The 12,209-nt window shown below is 40.9% G+C and overlaps 1 protein-coding gene across 3 annotated transcripts; it reads left to right on the top strand.

The window, feature by feature from the left end:
• The first annotated feature begins 2,277 nt into the window (after positions 1-2,277).
• On the top strand, positions 2,278-10,907 carry LOC146647484 (uncharacterized). 3 transcript variants are annotated; one of them, XM_085389577.1, is made up of 3 exons: positions 2,278-2,412; positions 7,761-7,995; positions 9,290-10,907. In XM_085389577.1, the coding sequence occupies exons 2-3, from the start codon at positions 7,776-7,778 to the stop codon at positions 10,681-10,683; spliced, it is 1,614 nt and encodes a 537-aa protein (XP_085245703.1). In that variant the 5' UTR covers positions 2,278-2,412; positions 7,761-7,775; the 3' UTR covers positions 10,684-10,907. The 3 variants fall into 3 exon arrangements, with proteins under 3 accessions (XP_085245703.1, XP_085245702.1, XP_085245701.1); XM_085389576.1 differs by lacking the exon at positions 2,278-2,412 and adding an exon at positions 5,787-5,919; XM_085389575.1 differs by lacking the exon at positions 2,278-2,412 and adding an exon at positions 5,886-6,026 and having other exon boundaries at positions 9,290-10,906.
• The last annotated feature ends 1,302 nt before the right edge of the window (positions 10,908-12,209 follow it).

The following is a 12,209-nucleotide window of genomic DNA, read 5'->3' as shown; positions in this document are numbered from 1 at the left end:
TTCCCTTGCTAAATCACCAAGGTAACTGATTCTGAACACAAACCCTGCTCAGTAGCAGGTTATGTTCTGAGGTTTGATTTAAAAATCAGCTGGAAGTGCCACACTTTCACTGACTTTTTACGTAGAGTATGTTTTTAGTACAATGTATATTGAAATGTATTATCTGTGGGCTAGATCATCAGATTTACCAAAAGTCTTATCTTTTTTGCAACACTGTTGCATTTTACTGACAAACTGATTTGTACTTTATAGATTTTTACGGCCTTTTATCATTATTATCTGATTGGAGAAGGCTGCACTCATATAGGAATCACTTTCTATGGAAAAAGAGTCATATGATGTATCCCCATTTATGTGAGTGTGTGCAAAGCTAGTTGTGGTCTATTCCCCACTTGAATCTCCTCATACAGTCCTGATCAAAAGTTTAAGACCACTTGAAAAATGGCAAAAAAAATTATATTTTGCATGGTTGGATCTTAACAAGGTTCCAAATAGAGCTTCAACTTGCAACAAGAAGAAATGGGAGTGAGACAAAACATTTTGAGCATGCAATTTATTGAAAACCACATTTAAACTGAAACAGGCTGTTTTACAGTTTATCAAAGGTTTAGGACCACACCTCCAAAAAAATCTGTAACCCCCCCCCCCAAAGCAAAAATCAAAGTTCCAAACATAAACTTGGTAATGGGTAGCTCCACCATTATGTTGTTGATACTTCAAATATTTGTTTGATGCAAGCACTTCCATGAGGTGAGTGGGAACATTTTTCCAAGTGATGAAGGCGGCCACATGAAGGACATCTGCTATCTGGAACTGTTGTCCATTTTTGTAAACTTCCCTTGCCATCCATCCCCAAAGGTTCTCAATTGGATTTAAATCAGGAGAATGGGCCAAAAAGAGTGGAAGAAGTCCCTTGTCCTGTGGGCACTGTGTACTGTAGCGCTATCCTGTTGAAAAACCCAGTCGTTACCACGCAGACGAGGGCCCTCAGTCATGCTCTCTGCAACATCTGGACATAGCCAGCGTTTGACGCGCATGCACCTCCTGTGGCACATAGGAAACATCTCAGGTGGGATCTGCCTGTCATGCCAGTAATGTTGGAAACCATCAGGACCATCAAGGTTAAATATTTTTCATCAGACAATAAAACTTTCTATCACCTTTCAATGTCCCATGTTTGGTGCTCTCTTGCAAAGTCCAAACGGACAGTTCTGTGGCATTCAAGGAGACGAGGCCTTTGAAGACTTTTTTTTTGTTTTTGAAGCCCTGCGGTCTCAGATGCTATCTGATGGTTATGGGGCTGCAGTCAGCACCAGTAACGGCCTTAATTTAGGTTGAGGTTCGTCTAGTTTCTTGACAGACAGCCAATTGGATCCTCCAGCTGTGGTTAAACTGAAGGTGATATTAGTCTCATTCTATGTCCTGTATATGTTATATACAAGGTGAAGTGCTGCATGAATTGTAACAATAAAGTTTCTGTTTCTGTGGAACACAGTTTTGGGCTTTCTATATTCTCATAGTTACAACTTCAATGAGAAATAGAGGGCAGCAAAAGACTAGTGTGGGATCCAGTCTGTGTAACTGAAGAAAAGAAGTGTAAAAGTCAGTTTGTGTGCTGAGTTTTATTTTATCGGCAAGTTTTTTTATTTTTCCTTTGTTTGTTTTTATCACTATCAGTAATTTCTCTGTTCATTTTTGTTATCTGAATTATTGTAGAGAACAGAATTACTAATTTAGCAGATTTACATGATGAACTGAAAAGCATGACATTATATTTCTATGGGTTTTGAACAGAAAATGGGTAAACACATAGGAATCATTTAGTGCTTCTCTTCCTGGAATAAAGTCTGATAACCCTCACTCTTCTTCCTACTGTGAGGCAGAGAGAGCTGGAGGTGAGTCAACAAAACATCCAGCAGAGAATCCAGGACAGAGAGAAAGATGTGAAGCTGCTTCAACAGGAGGTGGAGGCCATCAATCAGTCTGCTGATCAAACAGTGGAGCACAGTGAGAAGATCTTCACTGAGCTGATCCATCTCATCCAGAAAAGAAGCTCTGATGTGAAGCAGCAGATCAGATCCCAGCAGGAAACTGAAGTGAGTCGAGTCAAAGAGCTTCAGGAGAAGCTGGAGCAGGAGATCACTGAGCTGAAGAGGAAAGATGCTGAGCTGAAGCAGCTCTCACACACAGAGGATCACATCCAGTTTCTACTAATGGCCTGAGGAGGGCAGCAATACGCCACTGATATGACCAGTTTCCCGGAAATTCAGAAGAACAGCGGAAGATGCCACAACCCTTACTTGCTCGACGTGTTCATGTACCGTTAGCTCGCTTAACAGCGAAATTCTTTAGCTGTTGAAGCAACAGTGCGAGTTTATAAAAGAAAGGCTGACTGATGCTGAAGAATTACAGGTATGGAAAAAAAAACCTCTGCCCGGGGCGCGATCTGATATCGTCGTGTTGGTGTTGTTCCCAGATCAACATAGTAAATGTTGTTCCAGGATCAACATTGCAAGTGACCAATCAGAATGTTGTGACGTCATACTTTTGCGACCTCGGGAAAAAGTCGCAAAAGTACCGCCGTAAAACAAAAAAGTGTACTTAAGCTGCGAGAAACCGCCTCTGTCCGCCGATCAACGGACCCTGGGGGTCACTGAACTAACACAGGTGTAGGACTCGTGTAGGACCCTGATCGGAGCTCAGTTTGTAGGCTAACAGACTAAAACCTGGCGTAGAAACGCTCCATTTCTTTAAACTGTAAACTTTGAGTTTTAAACATCCAGTGAAACACACACAAGTGACGTTAGCAGGAGATGAAATCACACTTTAAACTCACATAATGAGAAAAAACGGTCCACTCCGTGCAGAAACGGGACTTTACTGGATTATTAAATACTGCAAACTCTCTGAAGGCAGCTGTATTCATCAGTGGACCTGTACCGCCGGTGTTCCAGATCAACTGGCGTTTAGATCAACTGGCGTTGGTCGAACAGATGTGTGGCAGTCTTGCGTTTCAGGAGCTGCTACCGACAAACCAGCAAAAAAAACGCCAAATGTGTCACCTGTGACACTTGTGAGGTTATCTCAAACACACTCCGTCAGTCTTGATGCTGTTGAACAACAAAATGTATAAAAATGTGGCGAGTTTACCTGGTGATATCCTCACGCGCGACGCGATCGCGAAAACGGCAAACAAGTAATACCACGCCGATGTTGTTCACAGGACAGCAAGAGTAAACGATCGGGAGACTCTTGTCGTCGTTATCGTTCCCTTGCACGGTTTATTTCTCCGGTTTCAGCGTTTTTGCTCCACAACTACAGCGTGCAGTTTACTTTGTGCACTAACATGGACTCGAGTCAACCAGCGCCACCTCTGGCCAAGTGCCACAGCCTACAGCCAGATCAACCTGTGACACACATCTGCACCACGTTTGAATTCGTTTCATGCACATTTGTACCTTTCAATTGTGTCTGTTTGTGCGTCATGCAAATAAACCTTTGAAAAGAATGAAATGACACTAATATTTCACTAGTGTTGTAACATCACATGTCGTTAGCGTAGTCTGTCTGTGTCTTTTCTCTGCAAACAAACATTTTAGAGTTGGTTGTTATATACAGTCTGTATAAGTGTGGTTAATCTAATAAACATGTGTAAGGAGATGGCAGTTACTGTGAATGTACAGCAGGTGATTAGTAATAAACAGTCAGACAATGACTCTGACAATCTCATTCAATCTTGCAGACTGAATGCACCTTCTGTGGAAAGTGGTACCACACAGTGTGTGTGGACGTCCCCTGTGCAGAAGGCGACTACAAATGTTGTGGGTGCTAAATAAACAGAAACAAATGATCCCTGTTGTCTTTGCTTACTGATGTTTTTAGTGTTGACAATCCACATTGCTGGAATTGCATCTGTCAACATGTTTGTGGGTAGATTTGGATGTACCAGGGGTAAGTGCAGCCACTCAGCCTCTACTCAATGTGATCATAGCAGCAGGTGCAGATGTGTCACAAGTTAATCTAGTAGTAGGCTGTGGTAGTAGTGGACTGACCTCCATTTGAAACTGCTCCAGCTGCTGTGTGATAGTGGATCTGCTACAAATTGAAGATCATATGGAAGTTTTGGAAATTAACCCTTGTATTATGTTGAAAAACAAAAAAGTGACATTGATTTTGTTGCAGGTAATTTTGACCCGTACTGTGTAAATCCACTCAGAATTGTCAAGAAACTGCAATAAAACAATAGCAACTTTATTTCCCATCAGATAAACATGTAGAACACAGACATACAACAGTTAGACTGCCCATAACTATTTTAGGAACAATTTGGTTTTTCGTTCTTACAAACACATTTCTGTTGAACTTGCCCGACGTTCTCAGTTTTTCAATGCTCAACATTTTCGATTTTGTCCACATGATGGACAGAATGTAACGGTATGCTTTCTGCAGATGTGGTTCTTGCATTTCTCACAAAAAGTGCTTGTTTTCAAACAGGAATCTTCCTAACTAAGATTTAAAACAAAAGATTTCTACGTCTCCTCCAGTCTCACAAACAGATGACAAACCAAGCGACACACCTGAGTCACTGACTTTCTTAAATCCACTCACTCTCACTGGCTGTTTATTACTAATCACTGTGTAACTGCTGTGAATTCAAAGTTACTGCCGTCTCCTTACAAATCTTCATTGGATTAACCACACTTATACAGACTGTATATAACTCCAGCCATGTTGATGGATTGCCTATATTGGCTGGAAATATTCATTTCCAGAGAAAGGACACAGACAAACGATGCTTACAGGATGTGATGTGACAACAACACTAATGAAATATTGATGTGTCATATTTGTCCAAGGCGTATTTCATTGTTATGGAAAAAGAGAATATCAAAATCATGATCACCAATTGGAGTAGTGATTTCTATGAATTTGTGTATATAATTTGGAATTTTGTACAAATGTAGGCCAATAAGGAATATATGATATCATTTCATTCTTTTCAAAGGTTTATTTGCAGACGCACAAACAGACACAATTGAAAGGTACAAATGTGCATGAAACGAATTCAAAAGTGCTGCAGATGTGTGTCACAAGTTGATCTGGCTGTAGGCTGTGGCACTTGGCCAGAGGTGGCGCTGGTTGACTCGACTCCATGTTAGTGCACAAAGTAAACTGCTCGCTTTAGTTGTGAAGCAAAAACGCTGAATTCGGAGAAACAAACCGTGCGAGGGGAACGATGACGACGACAAGAGTCTCCCGATCGTTTACTCTTGCTGTCCTGTGAGCAACATCGGCGTGGTGTTACTTGTTTGCTGTTTTCACAATCGCGTCGCGCATGAGGATATCACCAGGTAAACTCGCCACATTTTTAAACATTTTGCTGTTCAACAGCATCAAGACTGACGGAGTGTGTTTGAGATAACCTCACAAGTGTCACAGATGACACATTTGGCGTTTTTTTGCTGGTTTGTCGGTAGCAGCTCCTGAAACGCAAGACTGCCACACATCTGTTCGACCAACGCCAGTTGATCTAAACGCCAGTAGATCTGGAACACCGGTCAGAGGAGGAGACGAGAGATTCAGCAGGTTGTTTACACTGAATAAATGGCTTATATCAGCATGTGCTGACCACTCAGTGCATTTTATCAACAACTTTAATATTTTTTGGGAATGCAGGCATCTGTTTAAAGCAAATGGATTTAATTTTAACAAGTCGGGGGTTAAACTGTTCACGTCCAACTTGTTTTATTCCATACGTCATCCATCTGTGCTTGGTGCCAAGGCTGAGATAAACGAGGAGTTATCTCATAAAGAGGAACAAACAGTACTCCAAGAACAGACAAAGCCCAGCAGAAACCTTGAGGAGGAGCTCCATCTGCCCCCACCCGAGAAGAGCCTCAGAAAGGAGAGACATCTGAGGCAAGAAGAGGGGTCCCTATTTGCCTCCAACTCTCAAAACTTGCTTATGATCTTCAATTTGTAGCAGATCCACTATCACACAGCAGCTGGAGCAGTTTCAAATGGAGGTCAGTCCACTACTACCACAGCCTACTACTAGATTAACTTGTGACACATCTGCACCTGCTGCTATGATCACATTGAGTAGAGGCTGAGTGGCTGCACTTACCCCTGGTACATCCAAATCTACCCACAAACATGTTGACAGATGCAATTCCAGCAATGTGGATTGTCAACACTAAAAACATCAGTAAGCAAAGACAACAGGGATCATTTGTTTCTGTTTATTTAGCACCCACAACATTTGTAGTCGCCTTCTGCACAGGGGACGTCCACACACACTGTGTGGTACCACTTTCCACAGAAGGTGCATTCAGTCTGCAAGATTGAATGAGATTGTCAGAGTCATTGTCTGACTGTTTATTACTAATCACCTGCTGTACATTCACAGTAACTGCCATCTCCTTACACATGTTTATTAGATTAACCACACTTATACAGACTGTATATAACAACCAACTCTAAAATGTTTGTTCGCAGAGAAAAGACACAGACAGACTACGCTAACGACATGTGATGTTACAACACTAGTGAAATATTAGTGTCATGTCATTCATTTCAAAGGTTTATTTGCAGACGCACAAACAGACACAATTGAAAGGTACAAATGTGCATGAAACGAATTCAAACGTGGTGCAGATGTGTGTCACAGGTTGATCTGGCTGTAGGCTGTGGCACTTGGCCAGAGGTGGCGCTGGTTGACTCGAGTCCATGTTAGGGCACAAAGTAAACTGCTCGCTTTAGTTGTGGAGCAAAAACGCTGAAACCGGAGAAATAAAACGTGCGAGGGGAACGACAAGAGTCTCCCGATCGTTTACTCTTGCTGTCCTGTGAACAACATCGGCGTGGTGTTAATTGTTTGCTGTTTCGCGATCGTGTCGCGCGTAAGGATATCACCAGGTAAACTCGCCACATTTTTATACATTTTGTTGTTCAACAGCATCAAGACTGACGGAGTGTGTTTGAGATAACCTCACAAGTGTCACAGATGACACATTTGGCGTTTTTTTTGCTGGTTTGTCGGTAGCAGCTCCTGAAACGCAAGACTGCCACACATCTGTTCGACTAACACCAGTTGATCTAAACGCCAGTTGATCTAAACGGCAGTTGATCTAAACGCCAGTTGATCTAAACGCCAGTAGATCTGGAACAGCGGCTTTCCAGGACTTGATACCGACAAAGCAGGAAGTAATCAGTGTGAATACGTCGCCTACAAATGGCACTTTGTGGGGTTGGCTAAACACAACAATCTGTCATTCATATTGTTTTGAAAAAGAAACATAAAATAACCTCAGAGTTTAACTGGTGATACTCCCACGCGTAAGCATACCGCGAATACAGCAATAAGCAAATAACAGTGCCTATTCAAAACAGGCGAAAGTTAATTAACAGTATAGAAAATGTTCTAGTCTTCATTATTATTTTCCCACATATTGTTATTACTCTGATGTGACCTGAGGGTTGTCAAACTGACAGACAAAGCGTCCAGTTTACATCAAAAGCAGAGTCCACTCCACTAGTGGCACCTGTGGGGAAGTGCCATTGCCTAAACAATATTAACCTGTGACACACCTACACCTGAATTCCTAGAGCTTCCTGCTTTAGCAGGTATCGCTTATCAATAAGCAAGCTGCTGAAAGTAGTTTTTATTTGAGCAACGTATTCATAGTCTTGCTGAGATATATTTGCTTATGTGTGTTCTCCTATAATCACATTAGATCTTTTTCTTGTGTTCATCTAAGACAACCAACAGCAACATGAACTGTAATGAGGGGAAGGGTCTGGATGTCCAGCAGGTCTGTAACCAGGAGAGTAACTCCACATTGGACCCACAGGACCCAGAGCATCCACAGATTAAAGAGGGAGAGCAGCTTGTAGTGAAGCAGGAGGCTGAGGGCATCATCATCTGGACTGGAGAAGAGCGGCTCAGACTGCTGGATACCATCTGGAAACCTGAAATAACGACATACAGTAAAGGTATGCTAAACTGCCCTTAAAAATAATGAAGTAACATTTCTTTTTCTTAGCATAGCAGGAATCTGCAATAAGTAAAATTAATGCACCTCTGCAGACTGCAGTGTAAATGGTGGCTTGGTGGCTCTTTGACAGTAACTTTGACATGCAGCAGTGGCTTCACTGTTCTTTTACACAAAACAAACAATTATCCACACAAACTACATATCAACACACTAACTACACTCCAAACATGCTACACATCACAAATCTCTCACATCTCAAAACTCAATCTCTCTCTTCCTACCACTGACCTTAGACAGTAAATGTGACAATAGTATTCCGGAAAAAATTATGGGGTATATTTTTTATTTATCACTTTTTAAATTTTTTTTTTATCACATTTACCACTTTTAACACAAAAATGGACACTCAGGGTTGTTTTGGGTTGAAATAGCATCTTGTTGCTATGTGTCATCTTAAATTGGTCAGGTGATTGGTTTACCATGGCTACTTTATTCTTCCTCAGCCAATCAGCAGCACCCGTGTGATTGTCCCCCCCCCCCCCCAGCTCCTGGTTAAATGAAAAATAGTAACGTGTCCGCACCACATTTTCTTATTAGTAACTGTAACAGCGTTGTAAACATAGAAATAGTAATTAGTTATAGTACTAGTTACTGACAAAAGTAACAGCGTTAGTAACATTGTTACTTAACGCCATTATTCCCATCATTGCATTTTAAGGATGCAAAAAAATGTTAATTCATGTGAAAAAAATTCACCAGAATGCAAGAAGTGAAGTGTCTGCACCCCTACAGAGACACAAATCCAACAGCAGAAGTTTCTTTTTTTTGTCATCAGTTTAAGTTAAAGATTAAGTTTTTTTCTCTGTAGAATGGAAATGTGTGAAATTTAATTTGATCAATTCCCAGGATTAATTAATGGATTAATTTTTAGATTCAGTTTTCATAATATACAATTCAGAATTTCTAAAGTTGAAGTTGATCATATAAGAAGAGTTTTTTTCATGGTGTTTGGACGTGTGCAGTCAAAGTGTTTACCACGATATAAGAGGTCAGAGCCAGCATTCCCAAACTAAATTAAATTGGAAGAAAACCAATATCTTTAAAATTCATACATATTTAGTATCACAAACATCCAAATACTCAACAATTTGCTTCAGTGTCCAAATAATTTGTCACATTTGTACACTCTAAATTTCAGTGGTACATGTGAGCAACCTGTTCATAGTTCACAACCATTAAAGTACTGCTAATCGTTAAAATTAGAATATATTTTTGTCCACTTGTCCCTTCAGATCTTGCGCAACAGTGTGTCTTTAAGCAAGAGGATCTGCATGACCAGCAGGTGTGTAACCAGGAGAGGAACTCCAGTTTGAACCACGAGGACCCAGAACTCCCATGGATTAAAGAGGAACCAGAGGAACTTTGCACCAGTGAGGAAGGAGAACAGCTTTTATTGAAGGAGGAGACTGATACCTTTATGGTGACTTTTGATGAAAGTGAACATGAACCAAACAGAGACCAGCTCCTTTCTCACAACTCTCCTGCACCAGAGAGCCAGCATCAAGGAGGAAATGAGCATGTGGAATCAGAATCTACTAGAAAACCAGAGCTGAAGAACAGTAACAGTGTAAACAACTCTCCAGTGCCAGAGAATCAGTGTAAAACTGGCAAAAGTAAAAAGTCTCTAAATTGTGACACTTGTGGAAAGACTTTTCAGTACGAATGTCACTTGACAAAACATGTAAGAATTCACACAGGTGAGAAGCCTTTTTTTTGTAGCACCTGTGGGAAATGTTTTGGTCAGAAATCAGGACTGGAAACTCACATGAAAATTCACACAGGTGAGAAGCCACATTTTTGCAGTATCTGTGGAAAAGGATTCAGTCAGATGATAAACCTGAAAACTCATATGAGAGTCCACACAGGTGAAAAGCCATATTGTTGTAGCACATGTGGAAAAACCTTTAGTGCCTTGTCAGCCTTCAAAACCCACATTAGAATTCACACAGGTGAGAAGCCATATTGTTGTAAGACTTGTGGGAAACGATTCACTCAGAAATCTGGACTGGAACATCATATGAAAATTCACACAGGTGAGAAGCCACATTCTTGCATTACCTGTGGGAAAAGCTTCAGTCGTATGAAGTCCTTGAAAACTCACATGCGAATTCATACAGGTGAGAAGCCACATTCTTGCATTACCTGTGGAAAAAGTTTCAGTCATATGATGAACTTGAAAACCCACATGAGAATTCATACAGGTGAGAAGCCATATTCTTGTAGCACCTGTGGGAAAAGATTTAGCGATTTATCAGGATTCAAAAAACATAAAATGATTCATACAGGTGAGAAGCCCCACCCTTGTAACACCTGTGGAAAGAGATTCAGTGACATGACGAATTTGAAAGCTCACATTAGAATTCACACAGGTGAGAAGCCATATTGTTGTAACACTTGTGGGAAAGGATTCAGTCAGAAATCTGGAGTGAAAATTCATATGAAAATTCACACAGGTGAGAAGCCACATTCTTGCATTACCTGTGGGAAAAGCTTCAGTCATATGACGTCCTTGAAAACTCACATGAGAATTCACATGCCTGAGAAGCCACATTCCTGTGGCAATTGCGGGAAAAGTTTTGTTCAGCTGATACACTTGAAAAGGCACATGAGAATTCATACTAGTTAAGTTTTAAAATGTGGAATGTACTTTATTATAGAAAAACAAGAATGGATAAATAATTTATTGACACTTGTATTCTATAGCCAAGATTACATCACTCTATCCAAAAGCTGGAAAGTGACACAAATAAGTAAAAGTCATTATGGATTTGAACAGTGTTGTCCGTTATTTCCCAATGTTTTCTTTATGTTTGACACTGCTTAGATGAAATCAGAAAATGTTGTTTTAATTATTTAAATAAACATATCTCTCTTTTTTTTTTTTTTTTTTTTGCAAATGTGGGGTTTTTATTTCTTCCAGAGAGAGATATAGAATGAGAAGGATTTTTTTACTCAGATCTTAGAATGATACCGTCACGGCTGCGGTGGCAGACTTGTGGTGACTGTGAGAGAGGACCCAGACGCTGGCACTGTCTTGGACGTGAGCGAGCTTTATTTACACACTGGTGGCACAAACAGAAACATGGGGAGGAAAACAAAACCTAAAGGTGACCTAATTTGGTAATGACTAACAAAACTAACCTAAACAGACAACTGTGGTAGAAAACGCAGGGAAGAAACACAGATGGACAAGCAACGAACATGAGAGGACACACACTATGGCTGTGTCCCAATTAAGAGACCGCACGCTTGAAGTACACATTTTGAGTACGATTACGTCACCGCCACGGGACGACGGCTGTCCCAATTCGAAGTGTACTTCAAATGCATACTCCAAATGCGCCGTCGATTTTCCCAAATATCAAGCGTGGTCCGGTGCACGCTTCGTGGTCCCATATATCCCACAATTCATAGCGCAGCGGTGGGTGTGGATAATTTTGCCGCAAAATACGGCAGAAGGCAGAAAGGAGCGGCCGAAGACTGAACTGTCAAAAGTAAGTACTGAATATGATGTCTCTTATTTATGTGCGAATGTTTAATAATGAAGAACATTAAAACATTAATGTTGGCCACATGTTGGCAAAGTTATGTGACATTAGTGATGTTTTAAAGCCTCTACTTCAAAATATATATATAGTTGACCTTAATTTTACAGAGAATGTGATGATTTTATGGATAATTAAAGTCAGTCATATATCCACAAACACAACAAGCTGAAAGTCAGTGAATGCTGCTCGGTTTGCAGTCCTGAATATCACGGCACAAGCAGGATTCACTGCACTGTTAATGTTAGCTATGTTATATTGCTGCCTCTGTTCGGTGGTGTCGAGCCAAACGGACTTTAACGTGTGTTTGAACGAGCTGACGGTTCACTCGTTAAGCTGAAAGAAAGATGCTTTAATCACAGGAGTCACACATGTGTCCACTGTACCATCTGGGAACTCTTCTTGTTTAGCACTTTGTGTTGGATGTAAAAAGCAGGCTAGAATCATGGCGGTGGTCAACGACGGTCCAGGCGTGGGGATTTCTCTCATGGAAATATGCACATTATCTTTCTATTGGTAGGTGGCACAGTGCACTTGTGGCAAGTAAGCAAGCTAGAGGACTGGCAATCATGCTGGCTATCCAGTTACAGAAGCAACACATTAACAA

The sequence above is a fragment of the Rhamphochromis longiceps genome, linkage group LG18, assembly GCF_057381845.1.
Source record: "Rhamphochromis longiceps isolate RC_006_pf linkage group LG18, R_longiceps_female_GT1.1, whole genome shotgun sequence".
NCBI lineage: Eukaryota > Metazoa > Chordata > Actinopteri > Cichliformes > Cichlidae > Rhamphochromis > Rhamphochromis longiceps.
This window is presented reverse-complemented; position numbering and strand designations above follow the sequence as displayed.

Coding starts and splice junctions, on each gene's coding strand:
- LOC146647484 (XM_085389575.1), top strand. Junction 7,996..9,289: donor AATAACGACATACAGTAAAG/GTATGCTAAACT, acceptor TTGTCCCTTCAG/ATCTTGCGCAACAGTGTGTC.